Source organism: Oncorhynchus masou, chromosome 32, assembly GCF_036934945.1.
Source record: "Oncorhynchus masou masou isolate Uvic2021 chromosome 32, UVic_Omas_1.1, whole genome shotgun sequence".
Classification (NCBI taxonomy): domain Eukaryota; kingdom Metazoa; phylum Chordata; class Actinopteri; order Salmoniformes; family Salmonidae; genus Oncorhynchus; species Oncorhynchus masou.
The window spans coordinates 7,286,188-7,309,753 of record NC_088243.1 but is presented as its reverse complement, the minus strand read 5'-3'; the positions used below and the strand labels follow the sequence as shown (position 1 = coordinate 7,309,753).

The following is a 23,566-nucleotide window of genomic DNA, read 5'->3' as shown; positions in this document are numbered from 1 at the left end:
ATTCCCCAGGTTGTTGCTGCAAATGAGAATGTGTTCTCAGTCAATTTACCTGGTAAAATAACGGATGAAATAAATAAGATACTAAACAGAAAATCACTACCCACAAAACACAGGTGGGAAAAGGCTGCTGGAGTATGATTCCCAATCAGAGACAATGATAGACAGCTGCCTCTGATTGGAAGCCACACCAAAAACATAGAAATAAAGAAACTAGAATGCCCACCCAAGTCACACCCTTGCCTAACCAAAATAGAGAATAAAAGCTTTCTATGGCCAGGGTGTGACATTGAGAGCAAGTTCTCATTTACAACTGCGACCTGGCCACGGTTATACAAAGTAGTGCAACACAGAGTTACACAAGGAATAAACAAACATGCAGTCAATAACACAATAGAAAAGGTCCTATATACAGTGTGTGCAAATCAGGTAGGATAAGGGAGGTGAGGCAATAAATAGGCCACAGTGATGAAATAATTACAATATAGCAATTTAAAAGCTGGAGTGATAGATGTGCAGAAGATGAGTTTTGGCTGTTGACTTTGGGAGAGATAATTGGGACACAGACACAGGCCATCATTCACATGAAAAACATTTATGACTGGTTGAAGTTCCAGATTATCCAGAACTCAATATGCCCGTGGAGATTACTCTGCGGTGTGCAGGATAATTACTTTACATAGATGCTGCCTACGTAGCTTGGGACACACTCTTCACTTTGATATGAAGTGATTTTTGTAACAGGTTAGGAGAGTATTTTCCCTAACCCTTTTCCTCACCTTAACCCCAGTCTTCTAACCTGCTATGGTAATAATGCTCCTAACCTGGTGCGTAAATTCTCCCAATCCGCTAAGAAAAAGTCACTTCGGCATCGGAGTGGCGTGAAAAGAGTGTTTCACTGTGTAGCTTCTGCTCATTGCTCCCACTCAGCTGCCACGTCACCCTTAGTGCCATGGGGGGGAAACGTCATGTTCACCCTTAGTGACATGGGGGGGAAACGTCATGTTCACCCTTAGTGACATGGGGGGGAAACGTCATGTTCACCCTTAGTGACATGGAGGGGGAAACGTCATGTTCACCCTTAGTGACATGGGGGGGAAACGTCATGTTCACCCTTAGTGACATGGAGGGGAAACGTCATGTTCACCCTTAGTGCCATGGGGGGAAAACGTCATGTTCACCCTTAGTGCCATGGAGGGGAAATGTCATGTTCACCCTTAGTGACATGGGGGGGAAACGTCATGTTCACCCTTAGTGACATGGAGGAGGAACGTCATGTTCACTTTTAGTGCCATGGGGGGGAAACGTCATGTTCACCCTCAGTGACATGGGGGAAACGTCATGTTCACCCTTAGTGACATGGAGGGGGAAACGTCATGTTCACCCTTAGTGACATGGGGGAAACGTCATGCTCACCCTTAGTGACATGGGGGAAACGTCATGTTCACCCTTAGTGCCATGGGGGGGGAACGTCATGTTCACCCTTAGTGACATGGGGGAAACGTCATGTTCACCCTTAGTGCCATGGAGGGGAAACATGTTCACCCTTAGTGACATTGGGGGAAACGTCATGTTCACCCTTAGTGACATGGGGGGAAACGTCATGTACACCCTTAGTGCCATGGGGGGGGGGAACGTCATGTTCACCCTTAGTGACATGGGGGAAGCGTCATGTTCACCCTCAGTGACATGGGGGGGAAACGTCATGTTCACCCTCAGTGACATGGAGGAGGAACGTCATGTTCACTTTTAGTGCCATTGGGGGGAAACGTCATGTTCACCCTTAGTGCCATGGAGGGGAAACGTCATGTTCACCCTTAGTGCCATGGGGGGGAAACGTCATGTTCACCCTTAGTGACATGGGGGGGAAACGTCATGTTCACCCTCAGTGACATGGGGGAAACGTCATGTTCACCCTCAGTGACATGGGGGAAACGTCATGTTCACCCTCAGTGACATGGGGGGGAAACGTCATGTTCACCCTTAGTGACATGGGGGGAAACTTAATGTTGTACACTAAAGATATGGCCGGCATGTTCCAACTATACATTCCATGCCTCAAGCGCTATTCCATGTAATTGTTTCATGTTGTAGCCTACACAAAATACATGATCAACATGTTTCCACAAACTTTGTTGTCCGATGTAACAGTATATTTAGGCAAGCGTATCCGACACATACAAGACATACAGGCAGTCAAAATAGCGATTATTTTCTCATTGCAAACATTTGCTAGTTCTTTTTTTCAGCAATGCTCACTAAGATATGACAACATACAGTAGCTATGAAGATTATCCTCACATATAGTAGACAGTCTAAAGCAGTAATTGATGAATTATGTCTAGATTGTTCGGCTGCCCAGTGTTGGAACAGCTGGGTAGCCTACTCGTGTGGTACTTGATCATTGAGTGATTAAAGCGCAGGTAGTTTTTTACCCCAATGCAAAACTCAAGTGGGGAGTAAAACATTTTTTTTTAGTGGTTAGTGTCTAAGATGTGGCAACAACTATAAATATGAGCTCAAATCATCACGAAAAACACCGATTGTTTTTTGCTCCGATGCAGTGTGTATGTACTGCATTCTGGTTGTGCAACCGCAATATCCATTACAGCAGACTGCGAAGGGAGGCTAACTCGTCATGGTTCAGAAGAGGGTGAGTAAAAGAGAGAAATGTAAAGGAGGAGTGGAGTGTGAGCAGTAGCTACGTAATGTGTGTGTAAAATAACACATGCACAGATCTTGATCCGAATCCTTAGCTTTGAGGGGTGGGAGGGTAGGCGGGCGCAACCATTGTACGGGGTTTGGGGGGGGGGGGTTCTGAACAACAGTGGCAAAACATATGTACCCCCCCAAAAAATATTTTATGGGAAATTATACCTCCACCCAATAGGGCACTTTGGAGAATAAGTGCTGAGGGGCGTGTGCTCTTCACAGGTGGAGCCCTGCCAGTTTAGGGCCACCACACAATGTAATTATTCCTAGGCTAATGAATGTTGTTAGATAATTGCATAAAATGCATGTATGATTCCACCACAGGCAATGTTCTTTCAATGCTTATGTTAAAGTCATATACTCTGAGACCTCTGTAGTCAAGGGAAGCTTATTGTAGGAGTGCTACAGACAACAGCTTATTGTAGGAGTGCTACAGACAACAGCTTATTGTAGGAGTGCTACAGACAACAGCTTATTGTAGGAGTGCTACAGACAACAGCTTATTGTAGGAGTGCTACAGACAACAGCTTATTGTAGGAGTGCTACAGACAACAGCTTATTGTAGGAGTGCTACAGACAACAGCTTATTTTAGGAGTGCTACAGACAACAGCTTATTGTAGGAGTGCTACAGACAACAGCTTATTGTAGGAGTGCTACAGACAACAGCTTATTGTAGGAGTGCTACAGACAACAGCTTATTGTAGGAGTGCTACAGACAACAGCTTATTGTAGGAGTGCTACAGACAACAGCTTATTGTAGGAGTGCTACAGACAACAGCTTATTGTAGGAGTGCTACAGACAACAGCTTATTGTAGGAGTGCTACAGACAACAGCTTATTGTAGGAGTGCTACAGACAACAGCTTATTGTAGGAGTGCTACAGACAATAGCTTATTGTAGGAGTGCTACAGACAATAGCTTATTGTAGGAGTGCTACAGACAACAGCTTATTGTAGGAGTGCTACAGACAACAGCTTATTGTAGGAGTGCTACAGACAACAGCTTATTGTAGGAGTGCTACAGACAACAGCTTATTGTAGGAGTGCTACAGACAACAGCTTATTGTAGGAGTGCTACAGACAACAGCTTATTGTAGGAGTGCTACAGACAACATCTTATTGTAGGAGTGCTACAGACAACAGCTTATTGTAGGAGTGCTACAGACAACAGTCATATAACAAGTCTTCTCCTTGGTATACCTTGTGTTGTTATTTGATAGTCAGCGTAAAAGTGGTTTGAAGAAGTACAAGAACTAGCAGGTTTGACATTTAAGTCTCCATGCAGTCAATCAAGTTGCCCCAAGGCCTTGTCAGTGACTCAAAAGGAGCTTACATCCTCAAATGAACAAAGACAAGCATGCAAGTGTGAGAACAGGGGAAACCCTGTGGCATAAGGGACAGAAGAAAAACTGGCTCAACTTTGCACCACAAAAGCTGGCCTTTCGGAGACCCCAACATAATCTACAAGATGACTAACATCTTGATTGCTCTATGAAATGACTTTTGACAAACGTACAGTATGTTATTACATACTCTGCACTATGACACGTCCATGCAGGTAGACGTTGATCTGAAGCCATTCTTGTGATTTGTGTGACTTTTGCCATTGTAATTGTTTGTAAGCTTGTGCAGTCTAAAATGAACCTATGATCGTATGCTCTCCAGTTGTTTTTTGTATGCTGTTCTTTGTATGTATGCCTTTTTAAGATTTGAGAATTAAACAATGATATTAGGCCACTCTTGGCCATGATTACAGACACCTGTGTGTGTCTTTTGACACTATATAAACAAGTCATCCCGCAGTGTTTGTGATTATACCCTGATGAAGACAGCTTGCCTGTCGAAACGTTGGACATTACATTTTTGCATCTGAGCTCCTAGAGTGTGCGGCTCTCCTTTGTTTTCAAGAAAACCTGGAAATTACCATTAGTTATTTATTTAGTCAATTTATTGTATATGTTATTATCAAACATGGACAGTAGCATAGGATGATTCATTTAAAATTGTCATAAAACAAAAGACAATAATAGTTTCAGAAATACAAGACTGTTTTAGACATTCCACCTCATTTTATGTGACCAGTTTAGCTGAGGGAGGAGGCCTGTGATAAACGGAGAAGATTTTAATAAAATCGCATTTTAAAATCTGCAGAACAAGAGTATAGTACATGAGTATAGTACATGAGTATAGTACATGAGTATAGTATGAGTATAGTACGTGAGTATAGTACGTGAGTATAGTACGTGAGTATAGTACGTGAGTATTGTACATGAGTATAGTACATGAGTATAGTACATGAGTATAGTACGTGAGTATAGTTGTGAGTATTGTGGTCTTGGCAACATTAGATATGTCATGATTAATTTACTTTCTGCGTTTGTTGTGTGTGTTTTTTTCTCCCATAGCAGTTACTCTAAATGTCAAATATTGTTTGGGCAAATCCTTAAAATGCCACAAGTCTTGCTGAAGGAAGAAAAGACAAGTCCATGCAGGTGAGGAAAAAGATCCTTGGACTAACATCTGCTGCCTACAGTGATAGGACATTTCACAGGATCGAACAACTGACTGTAGCTCAACTATAGTACCCAGGCTTCACTTGATTATTAGCCTTTTGTAAACTATATTTTTTATTCTCAAGTTAACACTTTCAAATAGGCTATGTAAATATTGTGTAGGCTAAGCCTATCTAATTTAGCAACATATTTGCCCTTTTCAAGTCTTGTGAACCTATTCTCTCTTTCTGTATTTTCAGAAGTTTCTCTTCTGATCTAAAGCAAACAATTAAAACGGATGGTTATATGACTGACTAAACTAGATTTGCCACCACCCTATTCAATGGAAAGCTGTGGTAATATGAGAATCTAGGAAAGCAATGTATGTATTGGAGACCTACCTAATGTGGGTGTGGTTTGTGCCACGCCCACATTCAGTAGTCTACAGTACATTAGAACTCTCTGGAACCTTCAGGTATATAAGATGACGATGACCTGAATTAGTTTCTGAGAGATTGAAAACTTTGAATATAACAACCATTCCTGCGATATTCTGAGGTGAGGCACTTTACCTGACTCTGATTTACAGCCTGTGTTATTAATGGTTTGTGTAGGCTACACGTGCCTGAAACAGACACATTCATGTTACATTTCGCCATGGCTTATGTATTCATGTGATCTCTGCGTGACTCAAACATTACAACAAAATGTTTTGCTCTGAGTAGTCGTTTCGTCATCTCTGATGAAATATTGGTGATCTCAATTTTGTATTATTTAGTCATCACATATATCTGAACTGTTTCTTCTAAGGCTGATTACTTAAAAATATTTATATTATTGGGACTTCATGAAACAAATGAGCTTGGATTGAGACTTACATTTGAGAAATATGAGAAATTGATGAGATCTTATCATTGTACCCTCCTCATGAGCACATTGTTTTATTGTTTATAAATGACATATTTCTGTATTTTGCATTCAATACATTTGCTAAAATTTCAAAAAACATGTTTAACTTATGGGGTATTGTGTGTAGACAGGAAATTAGAAAAAATATATATACAGTATACATATAGATATTTCATAAAATTTTAATTCAGGCTGTAACACAACAAAATGTGGAAAAGTCAAGGGTTATAACTACTTTCTACTTTCTGAAGAAACTGTACATTTAGAATACCGTTGCATTCATGCATCGTTAATTCAGCCTCCATCCAGTGGTGTAATGGAGGGTAGGTATGCTCAGGTATAAGCCATATACCCACTAATGCTTCAGTGGGCATTGCCTATACTAACTATCTCCATCTCATATGCTAGTTTTTTTTGTTTTTTTTTACAAATGTGAATTTCTTAGATATTCTGTAAACCTCAAAAGTGGGCTCCTGATGTAGTTTAAGCAAAACCCCAAGTCTAAATATTGCTGTTACACTGCACAACCTTCAATGTTATGTAATAATGATGTCAAATTCTGGCAAATTAGTTGGCAACGAGCCAGGCGGCCCAAACTGTTGCATATACCCTTACTCTGCTTGCAATGAACACAAGAGAAGTGTCACAATTTCCCTAGTTAATAATATGCCTGCTAACATGAATTTATTTTAGCTAAATATATTTCTGTGTATTGATTTTAAGAAAGGCGTTGGTGTTTATGGTTAGGTACATTTGTGCAACGATTGTGCTTTTTTCACGAATGGGCTTTTGTTAAATCATCCCCGTTTTGGCGAAGTAGGCTGTGATTCGATGAAAAATTAACAGGCACCGCATTGATTATATGTAACACAGGTTCAAGCTGTGTTGCATATAACCTAGTAATATCCTCAACCATGAGTGGTTAACTAGTGATTATGTGATTGAAGGTTTTTTACAAGATAAGTTTAATGCTAGCTAGCAACGTACCTGCACTCGCAAAAGGTGGTCAACCTGCCATGCAGTTTCCTGGTGGAATGTAAAGTAATCGGCCGTAATCGGCGTCCAAAAATGCTGATTACCAGTTGTTATCAAAACTTGAAATCGGCCCTAATTAATCGGTTTCAATAGTAGCCTACTCGTACTTGTTCTTGTACTTTCCTCTTGGCTACCCCAACCCTGCCAACAGCTCCGCACCCGCCGCAGCTACTTGCCCAAGCCTCCCCAGCTTCTCCTTCACACAAATCCAGATAGCAGATGTTCTGAAAGAGCTGCAAAACCTGGACCCGTACATATCAGCTGGGCTAGACAATCTGGACTCTCTCTTTCTAAAATTATCCACCGCCATTGTTGCAACCCCTATTACTAGTCTGTTCAACCTCTCTTTCATATCGTCTGAGATCCCTAAAGATTGGAAAGCTGCCGCGGTCATCCCCCTCTTCAAAGGAGGTGACACTCTAGACCCAAACTGTTATAGACCTAAATCCATCCTGCCCTGCCTTTCTAAAGTCTTCAAAAGCCAAATAAATAAACAGATCACTGACCATTTCGAATCCCACCATACCTTCTCTGTGCAATCCAGTTTCCGAGCTGGTCATGGGTGCACCTCAGCCATGCTCAAGGTACTAAACGATATCATAACTGCCCTCGATAAAAGACAGTACTGTGCAGCCATCTTCATCGACCTGGCCAAGGCTTTCGACTCTGTCAATCACCGCATTCTTACCGGCAGACTCAATAGCCTTGGTTTCTCAAATAACTGCCTCGCCTGGTTCACCAACTACTTGGCAGACAGAGTTCAGTGTGTCAAATCGGAGGGCCTGTTGTCCGGACCTCTGGCAATCTCCAAGGGGTTACCACAGGGTTCAATTCTCAGGCTGACTCTTTTCTCTGTATATATCAACGATGTCGCTCTTGCTGCGGGTGATTCCCTGATCCACCTCTATGCAGACAACACCATTCCGTATACATCTGGCCCTTCTTTGGATACTGTGTTAAACTCCAAACACGCTTCAATGTCATACAACACTCCTTCTGTGGCCTCCAACTGCTCTTAAATGCTAGTAAAACCAAATGCATGCTTTTCAACTGTTCGCTGCCCACACCCGCCCGCCCGACTTGCATCACTACTCTGGACGGTTCTGACCTAGAATATGTGGACAACTACAAATACCTAGGTGTATGGCTAGACTGTAAACTCTCCTTTCAGACTCATATCAAACATCTCTAATCCAAAATCAAATCTAGAATCGTCTTTCTATTTCGCAAAATAGGCCTCCTTCACCCACGCCGCCAAACTTACCCTAGTAAAACTGACTATCCTACCAATACTCAACTTCGGCGTTGTCATCTGCAAAATAACTTCCAATACTCTTCTCAGCAAATTGGATGTAGTCTATCACAGTGCCATCCGTTTCGTTACCAACGCCCCTTATACCACCCACCACTGCGACCTGTATGCTCTAGTTGACTGGCCCTCACTACATATTAGTCACCAGACCCACTGGCTCCAGGTCATCTATAAGTCTATGCTAGGTAAAGCTCCGCCTTATCTCAGCTCACTGATCATGATAACAACACTCACCCATAGCACGCGCTCCAGCAGGTATATCTCACTGGTCATCCCCAAAGCCAACACTTCCTTTGGCCGCCTTTCCTTCCAGTTCTCTGCTGCCAATGACTGGAACAAATTGCAAAAAATCGCTGAAGCTGGAGACTTATACATCCCTCACTAACTTTAAACATCAGCTATCTGAGCAGCTAACCGATCGCTGCAGCTGTACATAGCCCATCTGTATACAGCTCACCCAATCTACCTACCTCATCCCCAATATTGCTTTTATTTACTTTTCTGTTCTTTTGCACACCAGTATTGTAACGGTGGGTGAGTGATGGGTGTGGAGTCAGACGCAGAGAGCAAAAGTAAACGGGAAAAAACAGAGGTTTATCACGCAATCCCCCTGTCAATGGGGTGGTAATAGGGTCGCCTTCGTCTTACTGAAGGCGATAGCCAAATCGGCATAATCAGCAGGAATGCGCACGGTGGAAACCTGGTCTGGACTCTCCACCGTTGTCGCACCGATGGAAACTCCTAAACACCTGCCTGAACACTCATCAGACCACCCCTGGAAAGCTCCCTGTCTCCACGAAATGTTAGGATTGTGAATAGCCAGCCAGGGAATCCCCAACACCACCGGAAACGCACGTGAACCTCAGCATAATCATATCCAGAGGAATCGTGGCCTCCCTGACCAGCCCTGACACTAACGGTCGACTATCTAAGGAGTGCATGGGGAAGGGGGGGTCTACCTTAACTAATGGAATCCTCAACCTCTGGATGAGTCCGCGATCTATAAAATTCCCTCTGCGCCTAAATTGACTAGTGCCTTATACTGGAGAGAGGGGAAAAACTTCAGGAAACAAATTAACAAAAACATGTGACCAACAGGAAGCTCTGGGAGAGTGTGGTGCTGACTCACCTGGGGTGACCGAGGAGTGTTCTGCCTGCCCTCTCTACTCCCAGACGGACTCCTCCAGCACCTACCAGAAGTATGCCCTCTCCGGCCACAATGGGTACAGGAGGAGCCTCCTCCTCCGGTCTCCCTAGATGCAGCCCCTCCTAGCTCCATCGGGATTGGAGCGGGGAGGGCAGGAGGTGGAACTGACAGGACCCTTTCAGAGCGTCCGCGAGCAGCCAGCAGATAGTCTAGCCGGATAGACATGTCGATCAGCTCATCCAAACTGAGCGTAGTGTCCCGACAAGCCAGCTCCCTGTGGATGTCCTCTCTTAGGCTACACCTGTAATGGTCTATCAGGGCCCTGTCGTTCCAAGGTCCGGAATTCCAGCGCAAAGTCCTGCGCGCTCCTCGTCCCCTGCCGAAGATAGAACAACCTCTCACCCGCTGCTCGGCCCTCCGGAGGATGATTGAACACAGCCCGGAAACGGCAGGTGAACTCCAGGTAGTGGCCCCTCGCTGAGTCAGGCCCATTCCAGACGGCATTGGCCCCCTCCAGGCAGGAGATGAGGAGCCGTATGAACGGTGGGTAAAACTCTAGTTGTAGCAGAAATCCCTGGCACCCCGCCGCCGCTCCATCGTACTCCCTCGGAAGCGTGATGCGCAGAGCGCTGGCACCGGATCCCGCTGGAGGAGATGGTAGAGTTGCTGGTGGGAGGGTAGGTGGGGTAGTAGGGAGACCACTCCTCTCCCAACGGTCCATCCTCTCCATCATTTGATCCATTGCTGATTCGATGCGATGGACGTATGATGAAGGACTCTCTCCTCCATCGTGGGGAGAAGGGTGGTCGCTGCTTCTGCTGACTCCATCTGGTGGTGCGGGCTTCTGTAACGGTGGGTGAGTGATGGGTGTGGAGTCAGACGCAGAGAGCAAAAGTAAACGGGAGAAAACGCTTTAATGTCCTCTACAAAGTAACAGGTCCAAACATGGGTGAAGCCCTAAACACAGGTGCAAACAAACACAAAACCTTAGTTACAAAACCTGGACAGGGAAAAACCCAAAAGACAACAATAACCACAAACGTAACAATAACAACAATCCCGCACAAACACCAGCGGGATAAACTAACTTAAATAACACCCATCCCAAAACCCCAACAAGGAACAGGTGAAAACAATTAGAAAAAAACAAACGAAAAGGAAAAAGGGATCGGTGGCAGCTAATAGACCGGCGACGACGACCGCCGAGCGCCACCCGAACAGGAAGGGGAGCCACCTTCAGTGGCAGCTAATAGACGGGCGACGACGACCGCCGAGCGCCACCCGAACAGGAAGGGGAGCCACCTTCAGTGGCAGCTAATAGACGGGCGACGACGACCACCGCCGGCGCCACCCAAACAGGAAGGGGAGCCACCTTCAGTGGCAGCTAATAGACGGGCGACGACGACCGCCGAGCGCCACCCGAACAGGAAGGGGAGCCACCTTCAGTGGCAGCTAATAGACGGGCGACGACGACCGCCGAGCGCCACCCGAACAGGAAGGGGAGCCACCTTCAGTGGCAGCTAATAGACGGGCGACCGACCGCGAGCGCCACCCGAACAGGAAGGGGAGCCACCTTCAGTGGCAGCTAATAGACGGGCGACGACGACCGCCGAGCGCCACCCGAACAGGAAGGGGAGCCACCTTCAGTGGCAGCTAATAGACGGGCGACGACGACCGCCGAGCGCCACCCGAACAGGAAGGGGAGCCACCTTCAGTGGCAGCTAATAGACGGGCGACCGACCGCCGAGCGCCACCCGAACAGGAAGGGGAGCCACCTTCAGTGGCAGCTAATAGACGGGCGACGACGACCGCCGAGCGCACCCGAGCAGGAAGGGGAGCCACCTTCAGTGGCAGCTAATAGACGGGCGACGACGACCGCCGAGCACCACCCGAACAGGAAGGGGAGCCACCTTCAGTGGCAGCAAATAGACGGGCGATGACGACCGCCGAGCGCCACCCGTGCAGGAAGGGGAGCCACCTTCGGTAGTATTCGTGACAAGTATTTCTACATGCACATCATCATTTGCTCATCAATCACTCCAGTGTTAATTTTCTAATTGTAATTACTTCGCTACTATGGCCCATTTATTGCCTTACCTCCTCATGCCATTTGCACACACTGTATATAGACTTTTTTTCTATTGTGTTATTGACTTTACGCTTGTTTATTCCATGTGCAACACTGTGTTGTTGTTTGTGTCGCACTGCTTTGATTCATCCAGGTTGCAGTTGTAAATGAGAACTTGTTCTCAACTTGCTTACCTGGTTAAATAAAAGTGAAATAAAAATCTAAATAAATAAACATAGGTGCGTGGTTGCCAAGGGCATCAGTGTCTTAACAACGCGATTTGCCAAGGCAGGATACTCTGAGTGCAGCCCTATCCAGAAATCTGGCAGTGGCTTCTAATTAAATGACATTTTCACAGAACCACTTGTTGCAATTTTGACGAGGCTCTCTTGTTCGGATATCGGTAAGTGGACTGGAGGCAGGGAATGAAAGGGAAAACGAATCCAGTTGTTTGTGGCAAGTACCTGTGTAATTACTCACCCAACTCAGGTACTTCTCTATATCACATTTGACGTTGCCCGTAAGCTTGAGTTCATTTGCACATTAAAAATCATACAGTGATGGAAAGACCTGTGTGGTGTTCTTGTTAATGCAGACAGAGAAGAGCTCCAGCTTCTTTATCATAGCCTTAATTTTGTCCTACACATTGTCGCGGAGAGTCCGATAATTCAGGCAAGAAAAAATATCACCAAGATAGGCCAGTCTTGTGAGAAACTGATCATCATGCAAGCAGTCAGACAAGTGAAAATTATTATCATTATAGAAAACTTTAAGCTCGTCTCTCAATTTAAAAATCCATGTCAATACTTTGCCCCTTAAAAACTAGCGAACTTCTGTATGTTGTGAAAGCGTTACGTCGCTGCCCATATCATTGCATAATGCAGAAAATACACAAGAGTTCAGTGGACTTGCTTTAACAAAGTTAACCATTTTCACTGCAGTGTCCAAAACATATTTTAAGCGGTCAGGCATTCCCGTGGCAGCAAGAGCCTCTCGGTGGATGCTGCAGTGACCCAAGAGGCATCGGGAGCAACTGCCTGCATGCGCGTTACCACTCCACTATGTCTCCCTGTCATGGCTTTTGCGACATCAGTACAGATTCCAACACATCTTGTGTCCATTTGATGTCACAAAGCTGTCCAGTTCTTTAAAAATACCCTCTCATGTTGTCCTGGTTTCCAGTGGTTTGCAGAAGAGGATGTCTTCCTTAATTGACCCCCCCATAAATGTAGCGGACATATACCAGGAGCTGTGCCAGACCCGCCACGTCTGTTGACTCATCCAGCTTTAACGGATGGAATTCACTGGCTTGCATGCAAAGCAGTAATTGTTTCAAAACATCTCCTGCCATATCACTGATGCGTTGTGAAACAGTGTTGTTTGATGAAGTCATTGTCTGTATAGTTTTTTTGGCCTTTTCCCCCAGCATTGTCCAAGCCATATCCACGGCAGCAGGAAGAATTAAGTCCTCCACAATAGTATGTGGCTTGCCTGTCCTAGCCACTCCTCCACAATAGTATGGGGCTTGCCTGTCCTAGCCACTCCTCTACAATAGTATGGGGCTTGCCTGTCCTAGCCACTCGGTAGCACACCATATAAGACACTTCTAGCCCCTTCTTATTAATGGTATCTGTTGCTTTTATACATGTCTTACCACTCAAAAGTCATCTTTATTCTCGCTCAAAAAACTCCTTTGGCTTATTTTTCAAATTGTCATGTCATGTTTTGTTTCTAAATGTCTGTACAAGAGTGAAGGTTTCCTGTGAGAGAGTAACAGTTAATGTGATTGGATGTTAATTATTTCACTTGGCTACCTGTATTTGACATTGTGTTGTTATTTCGCTTGAACACGAGATGGTTTAATTAGATTTTTGGCAGTGAAACGAGGCTTGGAAAAACACCTCACCCAAATGTGTTGCCTCGTTGGAAAATACAAATGTACAGTTTGAAAATGTGAAGATTTTTCGGTTGATGTTGTTAAATCACATTTATATGTGACGTACCCCCGACGTACCCCAGTTTGGGAGTACCCTCTGCAGACTATTCTTTCTTGCATTTTGGGGGGGGACTTTTCATGTGATAGATTGGATGTAGGCTATGTATTATGAATAAGATAAAATTAAAATATTAAATATTAAAATATAAAATAATATCTGTAAAAATGAATGTACAATATACTACTGTATTAAGTCGTTTTGTACATCTGTTATTGTTACTTGTCATCAACACTTAATAATGCAGTATGTTTTTTATATTTAGGCTCCACCTATTGATTCAGAGTATTTCATTATATCACCCTGCTAACAGATCCTGCATACAGTACAACAATGCCTCCTCCCGGTGTGTGTATGAGTATAATGCAGGAGCGCCACAAGAAAGAGGGTGTTGGGAGTCTTGGCAACCCAGAGAAACACAGCAACCAAGACTTTCAGCAGCTGACTCAATACTGTTTGGCCAGGGGAGTGAGGTACATCGATGAGATGTTCCCCCCAGACCATAACTCCATTGGTGACGGGCTACTTCCCCCTGATGACATGGGCAGAGTGGTGTGGTTGAGACCAGCGGTATGACATCATCCCGATCTGCACACATTACAGCACAGAGTGTTAACTGATTTTAATATGTAATTATGAATAGAAATTATAAACATTATTAATAGGTGTAATGTGTGCATTCACTCTTACAGAAAATGGTACACTATCCAGATTTTGTTGTTGATGGACTTTCAAGGTTTGACTTTGGGCAAGGATTGGTTGGTAAGTGGAACAAACACTCAAACTAGACAGTTGTATCTCTTCATTCAACGACTCAATCATGGACACTCTTACTGACAGTTGTGGCTGCTTTGTGTGATGTATTTTTGTCTCTACCTTCTTGCCCTTTGTGCTTTTGTCTGTGCCCTATACTGTCTGTACCATGTTTTGTGCTGCTACTAGTGGAGTGAAGTACTTAAATAAAAACACATTAAACTACTACTTAATCGGTACTTTTCTTTACTATTTATATTTTTGACAACTTTTACTTTTACTTCACTACATTCCTAAAGAAAATCATTTACTTTTTACTCCATACATTTTCCCTGACACCCAAAAGTTCTCGTTACATGTGTCACGTCCTGACCTTAGTTCCCTTTTTATGTCTCTATTTTAGTTTGGTCAGGGCGTGAGTTGGGGTGGGCATTCTATGTTTTGTGTTCTATGTTTTCTATTTCTATGTGTTTGGCCTGGTATGGTTCCCAATCAGAGGCAGCTGGCAATCGTTGTCTCTGAGAACCATACTTAGGCAGCCTGTTTTCCCTAGTTATTTTCTGTTTAGTGTTTTGTTGCACCTTGCAGAACTGTTTGTTTGTCGGTTTGTTGTTTTTGTTCGAGTATTCATCTTTATTAAAATGTATTATGAATACGTAACACGCTGCACTTTGGTCCTCTTCTCCTTCTCCCAACGACAATCATTACAACATGTTGAATGGAAAATGGTCCAATATCAAGAGTACATCCCTGGTCATCCCTCCTGCCTCTGATCTGCAGGACCCTCTAAACACAAATGCTTCATTTGGAAATTATGTCTGTGCGCTGTATTGTGCCCCTGGCTATCCATAAATAAATAAATAAAATAAAAATCTGGTTTGCTTAATATAAGCACTTTAATACTTATGTATATTTTTGCAATTACATTTACTCAAGTATGACAATTGGGTACTTTTTGCACCACTGGCTGCTACCATGTTGTGCTGCTGCCATGTTGTGTTGCTACAATGTTGTTGTCATGTTGTGTTTCTACCATGCTGTGTTGACATGTGTTGCTGTCATGCTATGTTGTTGTCTTAGGTCTCTCTTTATGTAGTATTGTGTTGTCTCTCTTGTTGTTATGTGTGTTTTGTCCTATATTTTATATATATATACAGTGGGGCACAAAATTATTTAGTCAGCCACCAATTGTACAAGTTCTCCCACTTAAAAAGATGAGAAAGGCCTTTATTTTTCATCATAAGTACACTTCAACTATGACAGACAAAATGAGAAAAAAAATCCAGAAAATCACATCGTAGGATTTTTAATGAATTTATTTGCAAATTATGGTGGAAAATAAGTATTTGGTCACCTACAAACAAGCAAGATTTCTGGCTCTCCCAGACCTGTAACTTCTTCTTTAAGAGGCTGCTCTGTCCTCCACTCGTTACCTGTATTAATGGCACCTGTTTGAGCTTGTTATCAGTATAAAAGACACCTGTCCACAACCTCAAACAGTCACACTCAAACTCCACTATGGCCAAGACCAAAGAGCTGTCAAAGGACACCAGAAACAAAATTGTAGACCTGCAGCAGGCTGGGAAGACTGAATCTTTAATGGGTAAGCAGCTTGGTTTGAAGAAATCAACTGTGGGAGCAATTATTAGGAAATGGAAGACATACAAGACCACTGATAATCTCCCTCGATCTGGGGCTCCACGCAAGATCTCACTCCGTGGGGTCAAAATGATCACAGGAACGGTGAGCAAAAATCTCAGAACCACACGGGGGGATCTAGTGAATGACCTGCAAGGAGCTGGGACCAAAGTAACAAAGCCTACCATCAGTAACACACTACGCCGCCATGGACTCAAATCCTGCAGTGCCAGACGTGTCTCCCTGCTCAAGCCAGTACATGTCCAGGCCCGTCGGAAGTTTGCTAGAGAGCATTTGGATGATCCAGAAGAAAATTGGGAGAATGTCATATGGTCAGATGAAACCAAAATATAACTTTTTGGTAAAAACTCAACTTGTCGTGTTTGGAGGACAAAGAATGCTGAGTTGCATCCAAAGAACACCATACATACTGTGAAGCATGGGGGTGGAAACATCATGCTTTTGGGCTGTTTTTCTGCAAAGGGACCAGGACGACTGATCCGTGTAAAGGAAAGAATGAATGGGGCCATGTATTGTGAGATTTTGAGTGAAAACCTCCTTCCAACAGCAAGGGCATTGAAGATGAAACGTGGCTGGGTCTTTCAGCATGACAATGGTCCCAAACACACCGCCCGGGCAACGAAGGAGTGGATTCCTAAGAAGCATTTCAAGGTCCTGGAGTGGCCTAGCCAGTCTCCAGATCTCAACCCCATAGAAAATCTTTGGAGGGAGTTGAAAGTCCGTGTTGCCCAGCAACAGCCCCAAAACATCACTGCTCTAGTGGAGATCTGCATGGAGGAATGGGCCAAAATACCAGCAACAGTGTGTGAAAACCTTGTGAAGACTTACAGAAAACGTTTGACCTCTGTCATTGCCAACAAAGGGTATATAACAAAGTATTGAGATAAACTTTTGTTATTGACCAAATACTTATTTTCCACCAGAATTTGCAAATAAATTCATAAAAAATCCTACAATGTGATTTTTTTTCTCATTTTGTCTGTCATAGTTGAAGTGTACCTATGATGAAAATTACAGGCCTCTCTCATCTTTCATGTGGGAGAACTTGCACAATTGGTGGCTGACTAAATACTTTTTTTCCCACTGTATATCTTAACTGACTTACCTTGTTAAATAAAGGTTAAATATAATAAATTAAAAGTGGATTTCTTAGTAAGCAAGTGTAAACATATACCACACCATGCCCCCACCACACCATGCCCCTACCACACCATGCCCCCACCACACCATGCCCCCACCACATCATGCCCCTACCATACCATGCCCCTACCATACCATGCCCCTACCACACCATGCCGCCACCACACTATGCCCCTACCACACCATGCCCCTACCACACCATGGCCTTCACATTACAAATGTCATGATGTGCATAAACTTGTCATTTTTTAGGAGATTGCTGGTTTCTTGCTTCCATTGGGGCTTTGACGTTCCAGAAGCACATCCTGGAACAAGTAGTACCCCTAAACCAAAGCTTTAAAGAGGATTACTGCGGAATATTCCACTTCAGGGTAAATTACCTTGGGCTAACTAACTTAGTAAAATAACCATCATCCTTTGAGGATGTAATGTATTGACACAGAATACAATGTAATGAAAAGCTTCTGAGATGTTTTGAGAACTCTTGAATTGTAATGAACGATGACTGCTTAGACGGCACCTTTTCTCAAGCCCCGTAGAGAATAGTCTCTGTAGGAATCATTTTCCTCTCCTCCCATCTTTCAGTTCTGGAGGTTTGGGAGGTGGGTGGACGTTGTGATCGATGACAAGCTACCAACAGTTGACGGCAGGCTCATTTTCGTTCATTCAAAAACTCCCAATGAGTTTTGGCCCGCTTTGCTGGAGAAAGCCTATGCCAAGTATGTGAGCCACATCAGTTATTTATATAAGGAACTTTCTTATATAAAATGAACAAACATCACCTTAATTGTTGGTCTTATTTACCTGTTTCTTCTGGCAGGGTGTGTGGCTCCTACGCAGACATGAATTCAGGGACCCCTTCAGAGGCTATGATGGACTTCACTGGAGGGGTTCACATCACATTCAAGCTCACTGATGCTCCACCAAATCTGTGGGACCTCCTGTTCAGAGCTGCCAAGTCAAAATCGCTGATTGGGTGTGGAACACCTCAAGGGGTAGCTTTGATGAAGCTTTGATCAGAATACTTCATAGGGCAGGTAGCCTAGGGGTTAGAGTGTTGGGCCAGTAACTGAAAGGTTGCTAGATCAAATCCCTGATCTGATAAAGTAACTATTGTTCTGAACAAAGCAGTTAATCCACCACTATGCTACCCTGCCACCTCTACACTCTAACCACTAGGCTACCTTGCCACCTCTACACTCTAACCACTATGCTACCCTGCCACCTCTACACTTTAACCACTAGTCTACCCTGCCACCTCTACACTCTAACCACTAGGCTACCTGCCGCCTCTACACTCTAACCACTAGGCTACCCTGCCACCTCTACACTCTAACCACTAGGCTACCTGCCACCTCTACACTCTAACCACTAGGCTACCCTGCCATCTCTACGCTCTAACCACTAGGCTACCCTGCCACCTCTACGCTCTAACCACTAGGCTACCCTGCCACCTCCACACTCTAACCACTAGGCTACCCTGCCACCTCTACGCTCTAACCACTAGGCTACCTGCCACCTCTACACTCTAACCACTAGGCTACCCTGCCACCTCTACACTCTAACCACTAGGCTACCCTTCCACCTCTACACTCTAATCACTAGGCTACCTGCCGCCTCTACACTCTAACCACTAGGCTACCCTGCCACCTCTACACTCTAACCACTAAGCTACCTGCCACCTCTACACTCTAACCACTAGGCTACTTGCCACCTCTACACTCTAACCACTAGGCTACCCTGCCACCTCTACACTCTAACCACTAGGCTACCCTGCCGCCCCTTTTTTTTAAACACATGTGTTATTAAGATACCACAACTCATCCATTGATGTCAATAACAATAACAATAACATATCTGTAGAGCAATACGAGACGTGGCGTAGTTTAACTTGTTAACACAGAAGAGACGAAGGCTGTGTTCATATTGGGTCCTATTTTGTGACCTGAAACCTCTGTTCTGTTACGGTCCAGTTACTTCACTTTATAATACCTGTAATAACCTGTGTCTATTGTTCTGTAGGAAACATCAGCAAACACGGTGGCACCCAACGGATTAGTGAGGGGTCATGCTTACACCGTCACAGGAGTAAAACAGGTACTGTATGGAACTAACAATCTGAGAGAAATGCTTTGGGAATATCTAGTTCTTCCTGGAGGGAAATTGGAGCATTTGTGTGGTATGATTTTTTTTTTTTTTTTTGCACAACCCGAAATGAACCCATTTCCTTATGTTCATTCTGGTTTCTTCCACAGATCATGAGCCAAGGCATGCTAGTTAATCTGATCCGCCTCTTCAACCCCTGGGGCCAGGGAGAGTGGAAGGGAGACTGGAGCGATAAGTATGTATTTACAGTATAGTCTGACTGTGACCTGTCATCACACCCATTGTCTTCAAAAGGTCTTTATGAAATGTCAGCTAATCTCCCTTACCTTTCACATTGTATTCAAAAGTCACTCACAAGCAGATTTTACATTGTTGTCTCTTCTTTTGTGTTTTTAACTTGAAATGACACATTTCTAGTTTCCCTAAAGCTAATTTAACCCCCCCCTGTTCTTGAAAAACAAGTTGTTCTGTCAAAAGACTGATAATCCAGTCTAAGCATTACATATTCACTCAGCTGACCTTCGTGTAAAGGTACTGCATGTAATGGTGTTGTATGTAATAGTATGTTCCTTCATGTAAGGTCATAAAAGTCTGCCAAATATTTGCATACAAGCAAGGTTTATGGTTTTGCTTTTACTCTTGAGCTTGATTACGGCATGATGTAGCTGTCTGTGACTAACAGCATAACATTTGAAAACTACTCAAGAACAAATTCTTATTTTCAATAATGGCCAATGAATAGTGGGTTAACTGCCTGTTCAGGAGCAGAAAGACAGATTTGTACCTTGTCAGTTTGGGGATTTGAACTTGCAACCTTTCGGTTACTAGTCTGACGCTCTAACCACTAGGCTACCCTGCCGCCCCATTATATATCTATTGATGTATAACATTGTCTTTCCTGTCAGGTCTTCCATGTGACAAACAGTTATATATCTATTGATGTATAACATTGTCTTTCCTGTCAGGTCTTCCATGTGGCAAACAGTTATATATCTATTGATGTATAACATTGTCCTTCCTGTCAGGTCTTCCATGTGGCAAACAGTTATATATCTATTGATGTATAACATTGTCTTTCCTGTCAGGTCTTCCATGTGGCAAACAGTTATATATCTATTGATGTATAACATTGTCTTTCCTGTCAGGTCTTCCATGTGGCAAACAGTTATATATCTATTGATGTATAACATTGTCTTTCCTGTCAGGTCTTCCATGTGGCAAACAGTTATATATCTATTGATGTATAACATTGTCTTTCCTGTCAGGTCTTCCATGTGGCAAACAGTTATATATCTATTGATGTATAACATTGTCTTTCCTGTCAGGTCTTCCATGTGGCAAACAGTTAAATATCTATTGATGTATAACATTGTCTGTCATGTCTTGTTATGTCTGTTCCTGTCCTTTCTCTTCACTCTGTCTCTCTCTGCTGGTCTTTTTAGGTTACCTTCTCTGTCTCTCATTCTTCAGCTGTTCTACATCTCCCCTAACTAGCTCATTCACTCTTTCCCACCTGTTCTCTCTTCCCCCTCTGATTAGGTCTCTATTTCTCTCTGTTCCTGCTACTTTCAGTGTCTGATTCTTGTTTGTGTTTTTGATGCCAGAAGCAAGCTGTCGTCCCGTTTGCTTCCACCTTGTCCTATCCTGTCGGAGTCTGCCTGGCAGGTGCATCCTGCATTATACTAACGTTCTTTTTGTTCCATTGACTACGTTGGAAGAGGATTTATGCTATTCCTGTTTTTCATTAAAGAACTCTGTTTTCTGTTAAAACCGCTTTTGGGTCTTCACTCAAGTACATAACAGAAGAATCAGACCAAGAATGGACCCAGCGGCTCCGGACCCTTTTCCGTCGAGATCCAGGGAGCGATGCTAGGCAGACACGAGGAGGAATTGTCTGCTGCTCGACATGCCGTTGAGACCCTGGCCGTCCAAGTCTCCGACCTCACAAGACAGGTTCACCAACTCCACCTCGATCCACCGCCCACTTCCAGGGTTTCCGAGTCTCCGGAGCCCAGGATCAACAACCCGCCGTGTTACTCTGGGGAGCCCACTGAGTGCCGCTCATTCCTCACTCAGTGTGATGTGGTGTTCTCTCTCCAGCCCAACACTTACTCCAGGAGCGCAGCCCGCATCGCCTACGTCATTTCTCTCCTTACCGGACGGGCGCGTGAGTGGGGCACGGCAATCTGGGAGGCGAGGGCTGAGTGTATTAACCAGTATCAGGACTTTAAGGAGGAGATGATACAGGTTTTTGACCGTTCTGTTTTTGGGGAGGAGGCTTCCAGGGCCCTGTCTTCCTATGTCAGGGGAATCGATCCATAACGGATTATTCTATTGAGTTTCGCACTCGCTGCCTCTAGTGACTGGAACGAGCCGGCTTTGCTCGCTCGTTTTCTGGAGGGTCTCCTCGTCGAGGTTAAGGATGAGATCCTCTCCCGGGAGGTTCCTTCCGGTCTGGACTCCTTAATAGCTCTCGCTATTCGCATAGAGCGACGGTTTGATCTTCGTCGCCGAGCTCGTGGAAAGGAGCTCGCGTTCTCCGTTGCTCCCCTCTCCACATCACTGCCACCTGCCGCATCACTGCCACCCTCCTCCGCCGGCTCGGATGCTGAGCCTATGCAGCTGGGGGGTATCCGCATCTCGGCCAAGGAGAAGGAACGGAGAATCACCAATCGCCTCTGTCTCTACTGCGGCTCCGCTGGTCATTTTGTCACCTCATGTCCAGTAAAAGCCAGAGCTCATCAGTAAGAGGAGGGCTACTGGTGAGCGCAACTACTCAGGCCTCTCCTTCTGGATCACGCACTACCTTTCCGGTCCATCTCCGCTGGCCCGGTTCATCTGCTTCCTGCAGTGCCTTGATAGACTCTGGGGCGGAGGGCTGTTTTATGGACGAGACCTGGGCTCGGGAACATGACATTCCTCTCAGACAGTTAGGGAGCCCACGGCCTTGTTCGCTTTAGATGGTAGTTCTCTCCCCAAGATTCAGCGTGAGACGCTGCCTTTAACCCTCACTGTCTCTGGTAATCATAGCGAAACCATTTCTTTTTAAATTTTTCGTTCACCTTTTTACACCTGTTGTTTTGGGTCATCCCTGGCTAGTGCGCCATAACCCTTCTATTAATTGGTCTAGTAATACTATCCTATCCTGGAATGTTTCTTGTCATGTGACCTGTTTAATGTCTGCTATCCCTCCTGTTTCCTCTGTCTCTTCTTCACAGGAGGAGCCTGGCGATTTGACAGGGGTGCCGGAGGAGTATCACGATCTGCGCACGGTGTTCAGTCGTTCCAAGGCCACTTCTCTCCCTCCACACCGGTCATATGACTGTAGTATTGATCTCCTTCCGGGAACTACTCCCCCGGGGTAGATTATACTCTCTGTCGGCTCCCGAACGTAAGGCTCTCGAGGATTATTTGTCGGTTTCGCTCGACGCCGGTACCATAGTCTCCTCCTCCTCTCCCGCCGGAGCGGGGTTTTTTTTTGTTCAGAAGAAGGACGGGTCCCTGCGCCCATGCGTGGATTATCGAGGGCTGAATGACATAACAGTTAAGAATCGTTATCCGCTTCCTCTTATGTCTTCAGCCTTCGAGATCCTGCAGGGAGCCAGGTTTTTCACCAAATTGGACCTTCGTAACGCCTACCATCTCGTGCGCATCAGGGAGGGGGACGAGTGGAAGACGGCGTTTAACACTCCGTTAGGGCACTTTGAATACCGGGTTCTTCCTTTCGGCCTCGTTAACGCTCCAGCTGTCTTTCAGGCACTAGTTAACGACGTCCTGAGAGACATGCTGAACATTTTTGTTTTCGTTTACATGGACGATATCCTGATTTTTTCACCGTCTCTCTCGATTCATGTTCAGCACGTGCGACGCGTCCTCCAGCGCCTTTTGGAGAACTGTCTTTATGTGAAGGCTGAGAAGTGCACTTTTCATGCCGCCTCTGTCCCTTTTCTCGGTTCCGTTATTTCCGCTAAGGGCATTAAGATGGATCCCGCTAAGGTCCAGGCTGTCATTGATTGGCCCGTTCCTAAGTCACGCGTCGAGCTGCAGCGCTTTCTGGGCTTCGCTAATTTCTATCGTCGTTTCATCCGTAATTTCGGTCAGGTGGCAGCTCCCCTCACAGCCCTTACTTCTGTTAAGACGTGCTTTAAGTGGTCCGTTTCCGCCCAGGAGCTTTTGATCTTCTTAAGAATCGTTTTACATCCGCACCTATTCTTGTTACACCTGACATCTCTAGTCAGTTTG

General features: G+C 44.7%; 1 protein-coding gene across 1 annotated transcript in view; it reads left to right on the top strand.

The window, feature by feature from the left end:
- The first annotated feature begins 5,646 nt into the window (after positions 1-5,646).
- LOC135525513 (calpain-1 catalytic subunit-like) overlaps positions 5,647-23,566 on the top strand; it is a 39,393-nt gene continuing 21,473 nt past the window's right edge. Inside the window, exons 1-8 of the mRNA XM_064953185.1 lie at positions 5,647-5,759; positions 13,980-14,236; positions 14,359-14,428; positions 17,471-17,589; positions 17,804-17,937; positions 18,039-18,213; positions 19,241-19,315; positions 19,474-19,559. Coding sequence (XP_064809257.1) covers positions 14,000-14,236; positions 14,359-14,428; positions 17,471-17,589; positions 17,804-17,937; positions 18,039-18,213; positions 19,241-19,315; positions 19,474-19,559 — 896 coding nt within the window. The 5' untranslated portion in view covers positions 5,647-5,759; positions 13,980-13,999. The remainder of the gene's footprint in view (positions 5,760-13,979; positions 14,237-14,358; positions 14,429-17,470; positions 17,590-17,803; positions 17,938-18,038; positions 18,214-19,240; positions 19,316-19,473; positions 19,560-23,566) is intronic.